The 17,359-nt window shown below is 37.2% G+C and overlaps 1 protein-coding gene and 2 pseudogenes across 1 annotated transcript; 1 reads left to right on the plus strand and 2 right to left on the minus strand.

Moving 5' to 3' along the window:
• Positions 1-549: 549 nt before the first annotated feature.
• Positions 550-7,928, plus strand: LOC126614054 (KRR1 small subunit processome component-like; annotated as a pseudogene).
• Positions 7,929-8,838: 910 nt separating this feature from the next.
• On the minus strand, positions 8,839-9,369 carry LOC126614065 (40S ribosomal protein S11-like). The gene is made up of 3 exons (XM_050281707.1): positions 9,245-9,369; positions 9,034-9,123; positions 8,839-8,929 (listed from the first exon to the last, which is right to left on the minus strand). The coding sequence occupies exons 1-3, from the start codon at positions 9,367-9,369 to the stop codon at positions 8,839-8,841; spliced, it is 306 nt and encodes a 101-aa protein (XP_050137664.1).
• Positions 9,370-15,190: 5,821 nt separating this feature from the next.
• Positions 15,191-15,899, minus strand: LOC126614066 (40S ribosomal protein S11-like; annotated as a pseudogene).
• Positions 15,900-17,359: the final 1,460 nt, after the last annotated feature.

Raw genomic sequence — 17,359 nt, forward strand, 5'->3', positions numbered from 1 at the left:
GCAGGCCGAAACAAGATTTGGTTTTTGTTTGAATTTAACAACTTCGAATGAACAACTCAATTCCCATTCTTAGCAAACCCTATATTTGTGGGAACGCTTTAGTTTGGAGAGAGTACAAGATAACTTTGTAAAACATCACGCCTCTCATCAGTGCAGATTGCTAATGGTTCTCGTTATCTCCGTTAGCCAAATAAGGGTGATCTTGATCCAGCTGCTTAGGGAACTGTTTGGATATAAGAAGGGCCATCGGATTGTGTTTAAGGAAACTGAGGGGTTCAGATTAGAAGTAAATCAAGAGAAATAAAATTAACCAAGAAAATGGTGTGTGCGATTCAGTTCCCTATAATCCCATCCATTCAATTATGTTCAACGGCTCAGATTTCCTAACTTTTTTCCGTGATCAATTGAGCGGCTGCGATCTTCGTGGATTTATTTTTTCGAGAGACAGAGTCTTGATCCACATGGCAAACCACCATATATACTATATTTCCTTCTATTCCTATTAAATTCCAAATTACTCTCTCTCATCTCATCTCTTCAAGAGCAACGATGGAGACCAAAGAGGGGAGAAGCTTCATTGATAAGGTAATAATCAAGTGGTACGAAGATCCAGAAGTCCTCCAGATGGTGAAGAAGAGGTTAGTTTGGCCGTCCGTTGAAGGAAAACGAAGCTGGATTTTCTAATATGCTCCTGTGCAAAGTTTTCGGTGTATGAGATACACTAGATCATACTAGAATTTTCAAAAACAAGGATATAAAGAACATCCTCATATCCAATTCAAATTTATTCTGTCGTACCCAGTGCACAAAGCTCCCGCTTTACGCAGGGTCTGGGAGAGGTAAATGTCGGTTAGTCTTACCCCCATTTATGGAGAGGCTGCTCCCAAGTCTCGAACCCGAGACCTACCGCTCATGGACGAAGGCATTTGCCATCGCACCAAGTGCGACCTCTATATCCAATTCAAATTTATATAAAAAATAAAAAAAAACAATTTGATCGAGTTCTAAGTCTTTGCTATTTTTGTTTGTGCTTAGGGTTTCAACCGTGACAGCGATGATGGAGATCGACAGCATGAAGGACATCACATCACTGTTGGTCAGAAGAAAGTCAAGTGGTTCGAGAATCCAGAGATCCTCCAGATACCGAAGACGATGTTTGATCCTTAGCTGAACGAAGATGGCATGCCTGACGCCACCTCTTTCTTTAGCCGTTGCCCTAGAGTCTTATCACTATAAGAGTCGCTCCGTTTTGTGGCATATCTTTCGGTAATTTCTTGTTAAGTGGAATCGGTTCTATAGATCCTAAAACGCCAGTGCGTTCGGTTTTACGTCATGTATTTCATTAATTTCTTGTTTGTAACTTGATATATAATATACTATCCTCACTGTTATGAGACTTTGGCAGAAGAGAAGTTGCTGCGGCTCTACTATCGAGATGATCCAGACATCCGCCATATGACGAACAAGAGGTGGGGCCCTCAACTGGACGAAGATGGCAAGCCTGAAGGCCCCTCTCTACGCAGGATCTCTCCAAAATGCTTTGGTACCTAATTATATCAGACTTAATTTTGTTTAGTTTCCATTACAAGAACTTATTCCTTTATTTTTTTTGTTTTACTTTATGACATAATCGAAATGGAATGTGATGCAGAAGCTGCGTAAATTCTGCGGTACAGTCCTGATAAAAAAAAAAACACCAATAATTCATTTGCAAACCAATGCTCGTGAAAATTTCCAGATTTGAAATAAACATCTCAATTTATATCATACTAAAATTTCATGAATTTAGGAGTTACATAGATATATCAAAATAATATCACAAACAGACTATTCTAGCAACATGGTATCACACTTAAATATTTAACATAAATCCATTTCTTGTCTAGAAACATGAAAAAATAAATCCATTTCTTGTCTAGAAACATGAAAAAATACCAGCGTCTACAATCCATTTGATATTATGACATGACCAAATTTCATAAAATTTTGGAGTTATGAAAAATCTATCAAAATCAGAGACTAAAATAGAACAAATTGCAAGGTACTCTAAACTGCGTGAACGTAGCTAGCCTTGTTTTCATAACATTACTAAAATCTCATTTTTCTTTTAAAACAACATTTAGCATGTCCATTGTGATATATCAAGATCTCCTTTTAAGATAAGAAAACAATTTAAAAGTGATACCAAAATGGCCACGACGTTAATATGTGTATATAGATCAAGCTCCTTACGATCGCAAGATAGGGGATCTCAAACCTTTCTAATTCCTGCAGAATCAGTTCACACATTCATCTAAGCTATGAATGAACATGTGTGCCTGCATAAAACATGTTAGTGTCATGGTATCCAAATTCAGAATTTTAAATCATGAAAATCCTATACAATGGCTCACCCACGAAGTCAGTATCCATAAGTTTAATTCAATCCATCAACTCAAAATAATTTCAAAAGGTTGCTTTAGACAACAAGAAAAATATGAGCAAACTTACTAATTTTACTTCCGTTGGGTCAAAATTTATTCTCACCCTTGAAGGATAATGCTCACTAGGGTTTTGGGCGAGTCCTAGGAAACCCAGCACTAACACTACCAATCAAATTATAAAGCAAGATATGAAAATCTCGTAAAGCTCAACCCATAATAAAGCATGGCAAATAATTCATTATGCAAGACTTGGCAGCAAGCTATTCATAATGGGGTTCAAGCTCTATGCATAAACCCTAGTGCATGGGTAATGAACCATGGCTGCTTCAATCATGACGGAGAAATCTTCAGCATACTGGAGCTCTCTGATCCTTCGACCAAACAAATTTACTCCATCGGAGATATCGAAAAGGAATACTAAAAACTACAAAATCCTTGGAATAATGTATATTTTACCGACCATACATCTTATGTATATATGTCGTATGATGTAACTTGACATCTAAATCATAAAGTTAATTGAACATGTTGGTCAACAGTCATTCACAATATAAATTTTGCCATGAATCTTTGTGATTCATGCTGCAAAACTGTGGTTAGAAAAGCAATTACAAAAATATTCTAAGATTAAGCGGAAGCCTCAGGATCCACAAGTAAAAGACATTTAACCAAAACAACAAATAATTATGCCTTTAATTTGTTAAGAATTTGTTCAAACAGATTACCAATAATCTGAACCCCAAAACTTTGCAAATTCCCTAGCTGATTTGTATCTGCAGACAAGGATAATACAACTACACGCAGAAGTAATTTCTGCAGATGGGTCAGATAATAATAATAACTAAATAATTATTTGCAAGGCCAACACGATAATCAATCCACATATTGAATTATCAGCAATATAAATCAATGAATCATGTTATTCGATGAAGCTTTACATATTGTAAGGATAAAAGTAATGGCATGATATTGAAACGTTACCAATATATTCAAAACCAACCATGATCGAAATTTTGAATCCTAGACGAGTTGAGAGGCTCTGATACCACATGTAAGATGTAATATGAAAATCAACAAGTTACTAGGATCACAGATAAAATCAAAATAATTACAATAAACCAATCAAACAATTAAAAGGGAAATAAACTTATCTTCCGAAGTGGAGGAAGAAGAAGAAGCCATGACTGCTAGGGTTTCAAGGAGGAACTTCTACACTCTAGCAGCCGAGAGTCCTTGTGCACAAAAATAGGGTTTTGCACTAGAATAGGATGATGCTGTGAGTGCAGGGACCTCCTAATATATAGAGGCTCATCCCTTTAATCCGGCCTATTAACTGATTAAAGGGATATTCCAAATCAATTAGGATTTCATTATAGTCCTAAATGGTAATGAACTCTTTGTCAACTAAATAAGGTTTTCATAATTAATTGCACTAAATAAAGACTCCTAAACCTAACCAAATAAGGCACCATAATTTTCTCAACCATTAACTCGGATTGACCAAGTTACTGTATGTCAAGAAACAATGAGCACATGTTCTTTGACACTCACAACTTACACTTATCACTATAAGAGTCGCTCCGTTTTGCGGCATATCTTTCGGTAATTTCTTGTTAAGTGGAATCGGTTGTATAGATCCTAAAACGTCAGTGCGCTCGATTTTACGTCATGTATATTTCATTAATTTCTTGTTTGTAACTTGATTTATAATATACTATCCTCACTGTTATGAGACTTTGGCAGAAGAGAAGTTGCTGCGGCTCTACTATCGAGATGATCCAGACATCCGCCATATGACGAACAAGAGGTGGGGCCCTCAACTGGACGAAGATGGCAAGCCTGAAGGCCCCTCTCTACGCAGGATCTATCCAAAATGCTTTGGTACCTAATTATATCAGACTTAATTTTGTTTAGTTTCCATTACAAGAACTTATTCCTTTATTTTTTCTTTTATTTTTTTTGCAAATTGTTAATTAATTATGAATATTTCTTTTCAGAAAAAAATTTGCTTGAAGCTTGGCCGACGTTGAAATCTACTTTAGAAGAATACGGCATTTTATGCATAATTGATCTGGTATATATATTTACGATAGAAATATTGAGTTTGTAAATTTTTATTAGATGACCAATGTTTGGAGAAGTTTTTCAATATACTGGAAATACGAACCCGCTACACCAAATGGCATTGTCATAATACAACTAATTGAATTTTTTTTTTTCAAACTTCCAATCAATTTGTATTATTGTATTAGTACACTTTGTTACCAAACTCTATTCCGAGCACACTCTCTAATGTGTAATTGATATATTAAAATAGTATATTTTCAATATTTGACAGGTTTTTTTGTAACCTAGTATTCAGAACAACCAAGAAAACAGACCCAGATATTATTCCCAAGGCCAGGGATCTTGTTGACCTTTTATAAGAGAGTATTCATATACCTCTGGTAATATATTTTGATTTTTTTTACTTGAAAAAAAAAATTTATTGTTTCATGCAACTCCTTTTATATCTATATCTCTGATAAAAAAATTAAGGGCAAAAGACTGTTTACTACCCTCAAGTTTCATGGTTTTCAACATTTAGTACATCAATTTTTTTTCATCCCAAAGTCATACCTAAAGTGTTAATTTTGGGACAGTCTCATACATCCGTTAGTCAAACTGTTAACTTTGCTGTTAAATGATGATGTGGCACCCACGTGGACAATGACTGGGTGCCACGTGTCATTAAAAAATTTAAAAATAATTAAACTATTAAAATAATTAATAAAATGAAAGTTAAAAAAAAAAAAAAAAAAAAAAAAAAAACCCCAGATCCCCATTGTCTTCCCCACCCCCGACCCCCCATCCCTTCTCCCTCTACACATCCATCCTTCCCCTCCCCCTTCTCCCCAGATTCCCTTTCGTTTTTTCTCCCATTCCCTCTGCATAGGCCTAGTCCCGTCCACTCCCTCTGCACATCCAAGAACTCAGCTGTCCACTTCGTCGAGGTCCAGGAACCCCGACAAGTCCCTTGTCCTCGGATGGAAGCACGACGACCCTCTCTTCCACAAAAATCTTGCCTAGCTGCAGAGATTCAAGAACAACAACCAACCAACCAAATCTCAATCAAACAACCAATTAGTCAATCAATCAATCCAAATCCAAAAATTCAAATTGTAGAGAGAGAAAAAGAGAGGGGGCGTACATAGATGGCTCTGGGGGTGGCGTAGGGAGGGCGGAACTCTGGTGAGGAAATCAGAGAGAAAGGACGGGAGGGAGGGAGGGTGGTTGGTGTGGGTTGTAGAGGAGAGAAGAGAGGGAAGGAGAGTGGGTGGTTGCAGAGGAGAGAAGAGAGGGTGGCGGTTGCAGCAAGTGCCAGAGGGAGGAGTGGATGGAGAAAGGGTGGCTCGGGTAGGCAAGGGGTGGCTGATGGGGGTGCTCGGATGGAGAAGATGAAGGGGGTGGATGGGATGAAGGGGGCGGAGGGGATGGGGGAAGGATGGATGTGCAGATGGAGAAGGGAGGGGGGTCGGGGTGGGTAAGACAAAGGGATCTGGGGATTTTTTTTTTTTTTTTTTACTTTCATTTTATTAATTATTTTAATAGTTTAATTATTTTTAAATTTTTTAATGACATGTGGCACCCAGTCATTGTCCACGTGGGTGCCACATCATCATTTAACAGCAAAGTTAACAGTTTGACTAACGGATGTATGAGACTGTCCCAAAATTTACACTTTAGGTATGACTCTGGGATGAAAAAAAATTGATGTACTAAATGTTGAAAACCATGAAACTTGAGGGTAGTAAACAGTCTTTTACCCAAAATTTAAATTTCAGCACACAATATTTTGATTTCAGGCAATGAAAGTCCTGGGTGAAATTCAGTCTGAAATGATCAGGATTGGGCATATAAGTGATGGTCTTCGCATAAAATTTGGGATCACGCAGGTGGGTATTGCTTATCTCTCTTCTTTCCTTTTTAATTTTTAGAGCGAGTAAATTGTTATTGGACGGAATCTACAGACCGGAGGTTAATTAACTAATTCAAGTAAGTTTAAGTCCTTAATTTTTCAAAAAAAAAAAAAAATCATGGGGGGAGGAGGGGGTTGTCATTCTCAACTAGGATATGTTAGTTTAGGGGATCAAACGTCCATTTACCTTTTTGGGAGCTTAGTGTTAGTTATTCATGGAAAGTTATGAATAACTTTTGTCTTATGGTTGGATGAGGCTTTAAAGTTTTATGTAGTTTAGGTTAGATGTATTACGGATGCACCACACAAGTTGAATAGAGACTTAAAAATGACCAAATGCAATACATTGGAGAGAATTTTAAATGACTATGTTAACCCCAAAGTCCTTTGCTTAGTGTCGTATACTGTTTTAATTGTAGCATTTTATTGTTCGAGTAGTTCATAGTAATGTTTGTGTAGTGCACTTATAATTACCGTTGAGTCTTATTGGTATTTTGAAAGTCCCACATTCTAAATATAGGGTTATCGCTTATTCATTAATGTTGCACACTTTTGATAATTTTTTATCATTAATTTTCTTCAATTCATTAAATACGACAGTCAAGAATTAAAAAAAAATGTGTGAAAAGTAATATAAATGCGAAAATAATAATAATGTTGATGAAATTCAAGTTTCTGAGAATTGGTTAGTTGGGGTTATTGAAACAAAGATGTAACGGTGAAATTGTGTGCGTGCAGGACCAATATGTCGAACGACGGAAGCTTCTCATGGGTCCCTCAGGCTTAAAGGTGCATAGATTATTTTTAATCCCGTTTTACTCATCTTTTGTTAAGAAAATTTATGTCTACACAACCTTAAATCTTGTTTGGAAGTGCTTTTAACATGGCTGCAAATGTTCTTAGGGAAAAGTTTTTGTGAACAAATCTTTAGTAAAAATGCAAGTGAAAGTGCTTACAAAAATATTTTCTCTAAAAGTGCTTTTAATCGATTTTAAACACTTCCAAACAAGTTCAGAATTGTTCATGTTTGTTGTATATATCTCTAAACTTTCCTAATACAATTGTAGGCAATTGCAGCACAGCTAGACTGCCATATTTTCTTCCGCGTAGTGTTACCATTCCCCTTTTGTGATTAAATGGTTTATTAATTGTACGTTTGTTTGTTAGGTTTTTCACGTCCATGTGAGCAAACAGAGATTTTTCAATACGCTTGGAACACGATTTGTTATAAAAGTGTTGTATACAAGTAGTTGGATGTTTTAAAAAAATTCTAACCACTTGTGTTAATGACACCTTATACACAAGCCTTATTTCCGAAGCACTAAAAAATTTCTCGTAAGTGGGGAATGATGAAATTAATAAATTTTATTTTTCTCGTAAATGGACAGGAAGATTATATCAGTGCTTTAGGTCCATTGCGTTGGTTGAAATTAGTAAAGAAAATTGCGGGAGACTGCATTCTTCACAAAGTGCGTCCGACTTGCATTATCAACACGATGAAACGGGACGCTCGAGTGATGCGGAGTTTTAAGCATTTGCATTTATGAAGGATTTCATATATACATCATTGTGAAACCCTAATACCAATTCACATGAAGAATATTAGGGTTCCAACTTAAGCATTTGTGTTTATGTTTTTAGTTTTGCTACATTGTTAGTAGTATCAATTTCCTTTAAGAAAACTTCATTCCGGAGCACGTCAACCACAATAAAAAACTTGTCCGACTGGCGAGAAAGTTTGCTTGAATACAAACTTTCCCAATCTCTTATATTTCGTATTTGTTTTGTTGTGGGATATTTGATAAGTATTTAATAACGTCACTTCATTTTTGTTACTTCATTTTCATATAGCCTGCCATATATTTATGTGATTATATTTATATGAGGATTGCAAACTGAGTCAAACTAATATCCAATTAGTTTGTGATTATCATTTGGCATACATAAAGACAATATTTGAAGTCCTTTAAAGAACAAGGCATAGAAAAGAAACTAACATGAATTTTAACCCTATTCATGGTATAGTAATCTGATTAAAACACTCAACTCACTTGTGGTGCAAGTTTACATTCTAATGATAAAATTATTCAATCTTTTGCTTGGTTTTAACCAATATTGGCATGCCTAACGTAAAAATAACTCATTTAAAAGAGTCGGATGCCTGCCTAAGGTGTTCAAAGGCATTTTAAAATGGCAAGAGTTACAAATACTCGTAGGGCGAATTGTGTGAGCTAACATAGTTTTGGCACACCCGGAGATTCTTTGTGTTACATACCAAAATAGAAACACTATAATTCAAACATGATAAAAAAAATGTTCCTATTTCAATACCACGAGAGTCGTCGAAAGAACAAAATTTAACCAGTGCATAAGAAACTGAAAGGGTAGAGGGGAAGCTACTATGTCTCCTCAATGCCTACAACGCCGGCCTACCATGAAACTCAAGAATTCCTAAATTCAAATTCCAGCAAAAGCCTTCCTGCCAGTGCCGGAAGATCCAGCAGGAGTCACCTTCAAGACGTTGAACCTCTTAGTCTTGGACAGTGGCCTGAACATTGGCAAAGTACCCCAAAAAAATGAACAAAATGAGAACTAGCGCATGCCAAATTACATACATAAACATGTAGTTAAAAACGAGCTAAGGTAAATCACCTACACTGGCCGATGGTAACATGATCTCCTTCCTTCACATGGAAGCATGGAGATACGTGTGCCGGGATGTTGGAATGTCTCTTTTCATATCTTAAGTAAGCGACAAGAAAGAAAAAGATTTCAGAAGAGCAAAGAGGATGGAACTTGTTAATTCTCCAAAATGACAGCCGATACAATAGAAAATGACAAAAAATAAATGCGAACGTTGTACCTCTGATATTTCTTGATATAATGTAGATAAGTCCTTCGAACGATGATTGTTTTGTTCATCTTAGCACTATGGCAAGTGCCAGCCAAGATGGGGCCCCGATAGAAACATTTCCAGTGAAAGGGCATTTCTTATCAATGTAAGTCCCTGTAAGATGCAAAAAGCACATGTAGCCATCGTATCAGCAAATACAACACTGCACGTACCCAATACTGAGACAAGAAATAAACAGTACAAATCGCCTCAATTTGGAGTAGATCAACGAACCGAACATTGGAAATCCCAAAAAACATAAGCATTTTAAGTGATTGATTTGAAATTCGAGTTATTTCACGGACTAACACTCATATATTGCGCCTCTCATCGGTCCGGATTGCTAATGGTTCTCTTTATCTCCGTTAGCCAATTAAGTGATATCTTGATCCAGCTACTTAGGGAACTGTTTGGATATAAGAAGGGCCATCGGATTGTGTTTAGGGAAACTGAGGGGTTCAGATTAGAAGTAGATCAAGAAAAATAAAATTAACCATGAAAATGATGGTGTGTTCTCATAGGAAAGATAGAGTTGCTGTAATTCTTTGCAACTCAAATACAATGCAAATGGAAAAGTAAAATACAATGCAAATGGAAAAGTTACAGAAATACAATGCATCTATACTAACTCAAATACAATGCAAATGGAAAAGTTACAGAAATCGAATCGACTCGATCAAGAAGGGCCAATCTCTAGTACAAAAATGTATACGAAAAAAAACCAACTTTGATACAATACATACAGGACTCTCAGAAATATCGAATTGACTCGAAATTCGACATACATGGTGAAAATAACTGCATAATTACATCCAATATGTATAAAAATATCAATCCTTCAATTGAGCATTATAATTTGACACCAAAATCAAAGGCACGAACTGCAATTCAGTGAAGGGTCAAATTGAACACAATCTTCAAAAACTCAACTTAGATTCTGATATTCACAGTCAAGTCAACACAAATCCCCACCCAAGGTTCTTCACCAACCGGCATTTCTTTTAAACTTCACAGTCAAATCAACTTACTAATTGACGTGGGAATGACACCGATAAGATTATTACTGTAAATGAAAATCTCTTCAAGTGAAGCTAAATTCCCTATCTCCTCAGGCATTTCACCAAACACATAATCTAAGGCCCCGTTTGGGATTGAGGTGATTTTAAAAAAAGCCACTGTGAAAAAAAGCTGAGGGTCATTTTTGTGTTTGGTAAACTGAAAAAAAATGGCTTATTTTGGAAGCTGCTGTGAGAATAAGCTGAAAATCAAAGGAAAAGCTGAAGCTGCTATTTGCTGCTTTGAAAAAAAGCCAGTTTTTTCAAAGCACACGGAGCTACAGTGCTCCTTTAATGAAAAGACACACTATCATCCTGATTTTTTTTCCAAAAGCACTTTCACAAAAAAGTTTACCAAACACTCTACTGGCTTTATTTCACAGCCGCTTATTCTCACAGCACAGCCGCTTATTCTCACAGCAGCTTTTTTTCAAAGCACAGCAATACCAAACCAGCCCTAAGGTTGGTCATTTTGCAGAAAGTGGTCAACATTTCTCCATGAAACCTATTTGTGCACAAGTCGAGAATCTCGAGATAATGACAATTTGCCAAACCCTTAGGGAAAGGACCAGAGAAGAAGTTCTTGGACACATTGAATTCAGTTAAGTAAGGAAGATTACAAATGCTTGGAGACAAAGTGCCAGACAAATTAAGTCCATTGCGATTTATTGAGATTTACAAATGCTTGGACAACGAGTTCTGTGCGTGGTGGGGGCCATAGCTCACGGTGGGATGAATACAAGCATGACAGAGATCTCATACTTCACTGACCAGACAAGAAAAGGTATAAACCCTCGCACTCTCAATATTTTGCTGCCATTTTCGCTCCATCTATGTATTCCAGCCCCAATTTCAAACGCGTGTTTTTTCTCTGCTAGGAGACCCGGAACAGCAACCCAGATGCCAAGGCCTTGGCCGGGTTCGAGCAAAAGATGACCCGGACCAGATGTAATTCATGTGAAATGTTTTTATTTTTTTTAAAATAAATTTTCTAATTTTTTAAGTAAGTATAGTATTGAGCATGATTACAAAGTAGTGCCAATCAGTTGAAAAGGTTGTCGGACCTGTCAGAACCAAGGCACAAATTGTGCCTTGCCATATTAACACAACACCCATGTTATGCCCAATGACCAAAAGGCACGGCCATATATGCATAAATAATATTTTGGTTCTGCACTGTTGCTATTATTATAGAACACATATATTAGTGTCATTAAGTCTCATACGGCACAAATAATTCTGTATGGTGGCCATTTTTCTTGTAGTGAAATTGCTCAAAAAAAAACAAAAAAAAATGCAGGTCTGTTAAACATGTGAGATTATTTAACAAGTTCTTTTCTTAACTTCATTCATCAGAATTCGGAACTCATTAACAAGTTTTCAAATTTCAGAACATTCATTTCTAGCTATACGGAGGAGTAATGATTTGTGAACCAATGTGTATCAGGTTATATACAAGCTAGTAGGTGCTCGCTACCCATTGCTGCATTCTAGCTAATAGTGAAGGTATGATCATCTTCTTACACAGTGTTTGATCCTGCAGACTGGTCAAGTAGAGGAAGCAGCTTTATATTCTGATGAGGACCGTCCCCAACAATTCTGTGCCAATAGAAGGGTTTTTCTTCGTGCATCAGATGTCCATTGTACATCAAGGAATACCCCTGTGGCAGAGGCTCGTGCTGGACCTTCTGTATCAGCAAGTTCCTCAGCATCCTTACATCATCTGTTACTTGCACAGGCACTTCAATTATCTGATTTGTCCCTGCAAACTCCACCTTCATTGTAGTCAATTCTGCAGAACTTGGAACCACATGTAAAATATCTTCTTCACGAATATTGTAGGAACTGAGGGACCTGTTTACATTACTGAGTTGGAACAACAATCCAGTGCTTTTCTGTTCATGGAACAGGTTCCAGAAGATACGTGCTGGAACGTTGAAATCCAAATGGTGTTCTGAAACTATACTCTTCAACACTTCCACGGTAGCTCCCGGGTGCACTTGCACCAGAACTTTGCTGTCACACCCACGCTGAGCCACCCAAACGTTTAGGTTGGCATTTATGTTGTAGGGCATTGCAGGAGACTGCTCCTGTGTAAGAACCTGTACGGCTTCCCCCTCTAGTCGAACGCCGTTCCACGAATATGACTGGCTATCGTCCATGACTGATTTGTTGTGGGCAAACAAATAGAAATTTGGAATTTCATTTGCAGGAAACAGTGATGGTAGCATTTGTCTCAATCCCTCGACTTTGTCCAGTCTATCTACTACCACCTCCATGGAATTTCCTCCTGCATTCAGCATTACATTTAGCCTCAGCGTACGTGCAGCGGTAGCCTTCCTAGACTTCCGTGCATTTGGAAGCACTTCACTAGGCTCCCTAGACTTCCGTGCTTTTGGAAGCAGAGCTGACGAAGTCGTGCTGGCTATCACTTCTGCAGCTGAAGTTGTGACGGTTGGCAGTGCAACTGTGTCTGTCACTTCTGGCACTGCAACTGTGGCTGTTGGCACTGTAGCTGTGGCTGTGTCTGTCACTTGTGCAGCTGCAGCTGTGGCTGTTGCCAATGTCGCATCTGCAGTTGAAGGTGCAACGGGTTCTGGTGAGTCTGGACATGTAAGCTCGATTCTTATGGGTGAAGGCGATACAAGTGACTCAACGACTTCTCTCTCATCGTCCGCAAGGATGCAAGAGTCGAGCGACAGGACTTGCCTAGCAATGGGCAGGCCTAGCATTTCCTGTATCTTTTTCTTCAGGATACCCACTGTGGCTTGAGTGGGCAATGCTACAGTACGCTGTTGACTTATTCCTCCGATCACACCGAAGACGATAACCCTAATTATAAAGAGAGAGAGAGAGAGAGAAAGATTACAAGAAAACCCATGTGATTTGTGGTTCGCAAGAAAGAAAGAGAAAGACATTGAATAAATATGTAAAGAAAACCAAGAAACATCAAAGAATCAATCAAGATTCATATACACATAAAATTGTACTTACTCTATCGTCTCATTTTTACCCTCGGGATTTGATGCTTCTTCGTTAAATGGATCATAGTCATAATTGAGCCAGGAATCCACCCTAAATTCGAGAAAACAATGGCCAGAAGAAGAAACCCATAAGCAGGAAGCATAAGTACAAAACAGCGAGAGTAATTAAAAAGACAAACAGTGAAAGTAATTAAAAAGACAGTAAATATTAAAGCATTGGCTCGTACTGTTTGATTTCTTCATTTAAATTTGTCATATTACCAAGAGACCTGAAAAGAAAGCAAAGCAATCAAGCATGCATGCGAAAAAGTTGAAGAAAAGAAAGCATGCATGCATGCAAAAAGTTAGAAAGATGTAGGAATGAAAAGGATTAGTTGCATACCTGGGAAATCTAAGCGAAAAAGTTGAAGAAAGAAAGCATGCATGCAAAAAGTTGAAAAGATCTAGGAAATGGAAAAACATTAATGGCGTACCTGGGAAATCTCAGGGCCGGGCAAGCAGAAAGCAAGATAAAACAGAGTCTTGGTAAAATTTCTTCGTTTTAGTACTCCTCTCCGTCCGGTTTTCCTGCTAGCCTTCTTGTTGCTGTTATAAAATAGAAAGTTTCAAACAAAGTTTGATCAATTTATTTGTTATAATCATTTTATACATTTTTTTTCTTGTCACCCTTCATTACAAACGAAATTACAACTCTGTGACTAAGGAAATGGAAAGGAGGATTAGGATTGTTCTTGCTGACGTCAGCCACGAGGTAATTTTTTATTTTTTATTTTTTTGCGCCAAACGTGTACACTTTACGCCACATGAGAGGGAGAGTGACTGATAATAATCGACGGACAGGTCCTGTCACGATGGTCAGCTGTAATTCCAAATACTAGTCCAATTTAGATGCCGACGATGATTTGGCTTTTAAAGATGAGAAGGACGATTTGAGAGTGAATCCGCCATTAATTAATTACTCTTGTTACTGTTCTCCAATAAGCTCTTTCGGGTTCAGGTTTGAATGAAAAAAAAAATCCACATGGCAAGTTTTTTATTATCCAATTCTAACACTTAATTTAATCCATCGACCCTCATTTTTTTGTAAATAAAATTAAAAAAGGTAAAAAAAATCCTTTTTTTTTTCAAAAATGTCCAACGGCTAGTTTTCTCCTCCAATTTTTCTCATCCTCACACCAAAATTCTATATGATCTTTCCCTAGATATGCATCAACCTATTAAAATATTATAAGATATCAATGGTGCGAGTTATAACACTACTTGAAATATACATAAATATATCAAAGTTTGTATTTAACCCTCTAAACGAAGTAAAACGCCTAAATTCATCTTTTATTCGGGCTCAAGCATCGAACGATACTATTTATTGAAAATCAAGGTTCTAAAAAGCGTTAGGCGCTAGTCCGGCGTTGGGGAGGAGCCTTTTAAAGTTTAATTAACTCTATTATTCAACACAGAAATAAATGGACACACGGCACAATTATATATAGCCTAGTTAATAAAATCTCATCCATTGAATATTTTTTAATAATTGAATTACAAAAAATAGTGAAAAAATAAAAGGCTTTATAGCCAAAAAGGTCTGAGATTGGCATAATTCCTCACTTTGGTCCATGATATTTGAAATCGATAGAAGTGGTTCTTCAGTTTGTCCACTATCAATCATTATAATCTTTACGTGAAATTTTTTGTTAAATAAGGACCAAAATGACAAAAAAATACCTTCAATTTAATAAGCAATTGGCCAAAATGATTTGACAACAAAATTGAGGGTATTTTTGTCATTTTATCCTTATTTAATGAAGATTTTTTAGGGAATGACAATTTCTAGTGATTTCAAATCTCAAAACCCAAAATAAAGAGTTATGCCCATTTTAGAGAAGATTTTCGCTAAAAGGCCAAAATAACATAAAATAACCCAGCAAGCATCCCCCTCCCCCTTCCAGGACGGGCAGCCCGTCTTTGATTCCCCACCACCAAGTTGCATGGATGAATGCCTACAGCGGAAGAAATTGAAAGGGTACAGGGGAAGCTACTTTGTCTCCTCAATGCCTACAGCGCCGGCCTACCATGAAACTCAAGAATTCCAAATTCAAATTCCAGCGAAAGCCTTCTTGCCAGTGCCGGAAGATCCAGCAGGAGACTTAGTCTTGGACAGCGGACTGAACATTGGCAGAGTACAAAAGAAAATAAACAAAATGAGCACTAGCGCATGCCAAATTACATATATAAACATGTAGTTAGAAACGAGCGGAGGTAAATCACCTGCACTGGCCGATGGTAACATGATCTCCTTCCTTCACACGGAAGCATGGAGATGCGTGAGCCGGGATGTTGGAATGTCTCTTTTCATATCTTAAGTAAGTGGCATGAAAGAAAAAGATTTCAGAAGAGCAAAGAGGATGGTACTTGTCAATTCTCACAATAGAAAGTGAAAAAAAATGATCGTGAACGTCATACCTCTGATATTTCTTTATATAATGTAGATAATTCCTTCGAACGATGATTGTTTTATTCATCTTAGCACTCTGGCAAGTGCCAGCCAAGATGCGGCCCCTGATAGAAACGTTTCCAGTGAAAGAGCATTTCTTATCAATGTAGGTCCCTGTAAGATACAGTAAGCACAGGAAGCCATCGTATCAGCCAATACAACACTGCACGTGCCCAATACTGAGACAAGAAATGAAGAGTACAACCATGCTCAATTTGGAGTAGAACTTGTTGTGCTAAGATAGCACCAAACCCGTTGGAACTAACTCAAGCTAACCCACAGGAAATTTATCAAATGAAATGCAAGAACAAAATATTAAAGACACCAAGATTTTAACGAGGTTCCTCAACAGTCAGTGTGACTGGAGTACGTCCTCGGAGCAGTAGGAGCTCACCCAATAATCCACTATCAACCAAATGGGAGTTTACAAAGTGTTGACAATCTCACAACCCAAAAGCCCAATACACCCAATAGCTCTCACACACCAAAGAAACAAATAGAGAGGGAAATATAGTGAATAATTTCCTCTCTATACAAAGCTCAAAGCTAATACACAAATACAACTTTGATTGAGTGAGTACCAACAAAGAAAGAAAATCACCTTTCTTTCTTCTCTTCAAAATGGGGCTGCAGCACCTCTGTTTTTGCTCTCATTTTCTGCTACGTTTTTTCCTCTCTTATGGCTTCATTACTACTCTTCATCAAAAATAGCAATTATTTCTCTTTCAAAGAACTCATCCGTGACTTCCCATGGACCAAGACAACTTTAGACCAATTCCCTTTTCTTTTCCCCAAAACAAGGAAGAGACATAATTATTTTGTCTTTTTTTTTCTTTTTGATTTGTTTAATTAAAAGGTGGCCACTTGGCCACATACTCCAACAGAACTATGAACCGAACTTTAGAAATCCCAAAAAACATAAGCATTTCAAGTGATTGATTTGAAATTCGAGTTATTTCACGGAACAACACTCATATATCAAGATCATAATGGTACCTAAACTTTCTATTATAACTTAGAAGTCAACCCGCCACAATAGTCTTTGTCTGCTTAATTCTTCTAATTCAAAGGTAGTTGTGTATACGCTAATCAACCACATTGTTGCATACCCTGAAGACTTCAAAAATGCAAATCATCTATAAAATGGGCAATGCTAATGCAACATTACACAGACACCGTGTTCTAATCAATCCGGTTACAACTAATCAATCATACTAAAACGCTTTAAATTCATTCATTGCATAACTTGAAATACTATACATATACAAGATAGTAAGATACAAAAGTAGAAGGAAGATCGAGAGAGATGAGGGTGGGAAGGGGTGTAAGTTCTAATGAGAGCTGAACACTTGTATCATCTTTAGTTTGGAGACGTGAGGATATAAGAGATTGGAATTAACTAAGGTTGTAAGTTGATAAGGATTTTGTATAATTGGAGTTTCAACTAAAACAGTCACGATAGTGTTATAACACTTATAATGGATGTGAATGATAGGTTTTCTCGGTGATAAGGTTAGAATGATTAGGATTGTATAATGGGAAGAGTCCTAATCAA

The sequence above is a fragment of the Malus sylvestris genome, chromosome 2 (genome assembly GCF_916048215.2).
Source record: "Malus sylvestris chromosome 2, drMalSylv7.2, whole genome shotgun sequence".
In the NCBI taxonomy this organism is placed as follows: Eukaryota; Viridiplantae; Streptophyta; class Magnoliopsida; order Rosales; family Rosaceae; genus Malus; species Malus sylvestris.

What these genes read in the sequence shown, in the direction of transcription:
- LOC126614065 (XM_050281707.1), bottom strand. Translation starts at nt 9,369, where the DNA reads ATGCCCTTTCACTGGAAATGTTTCTATCGGGGCCCCATCTTGGCTGGC. An exon ending in TATATCAAGAAATATCAGAG is followed by an intron (nt 9,124 to 9,244) that starts GTACAACGTTCG and finishes CGCTTACTTAAG; the next exon opens with ATATGAAAAGAGACATTCCA. An exon ending in GTTACCATCGGCCAGTGTAG is followed by an intron (nt 8,930 to 9,033) that starts GTGATTTACCTT and finishes GCCAATGTTCAG; the next exon opens with GCCACTGTCCAAGACTAAGA.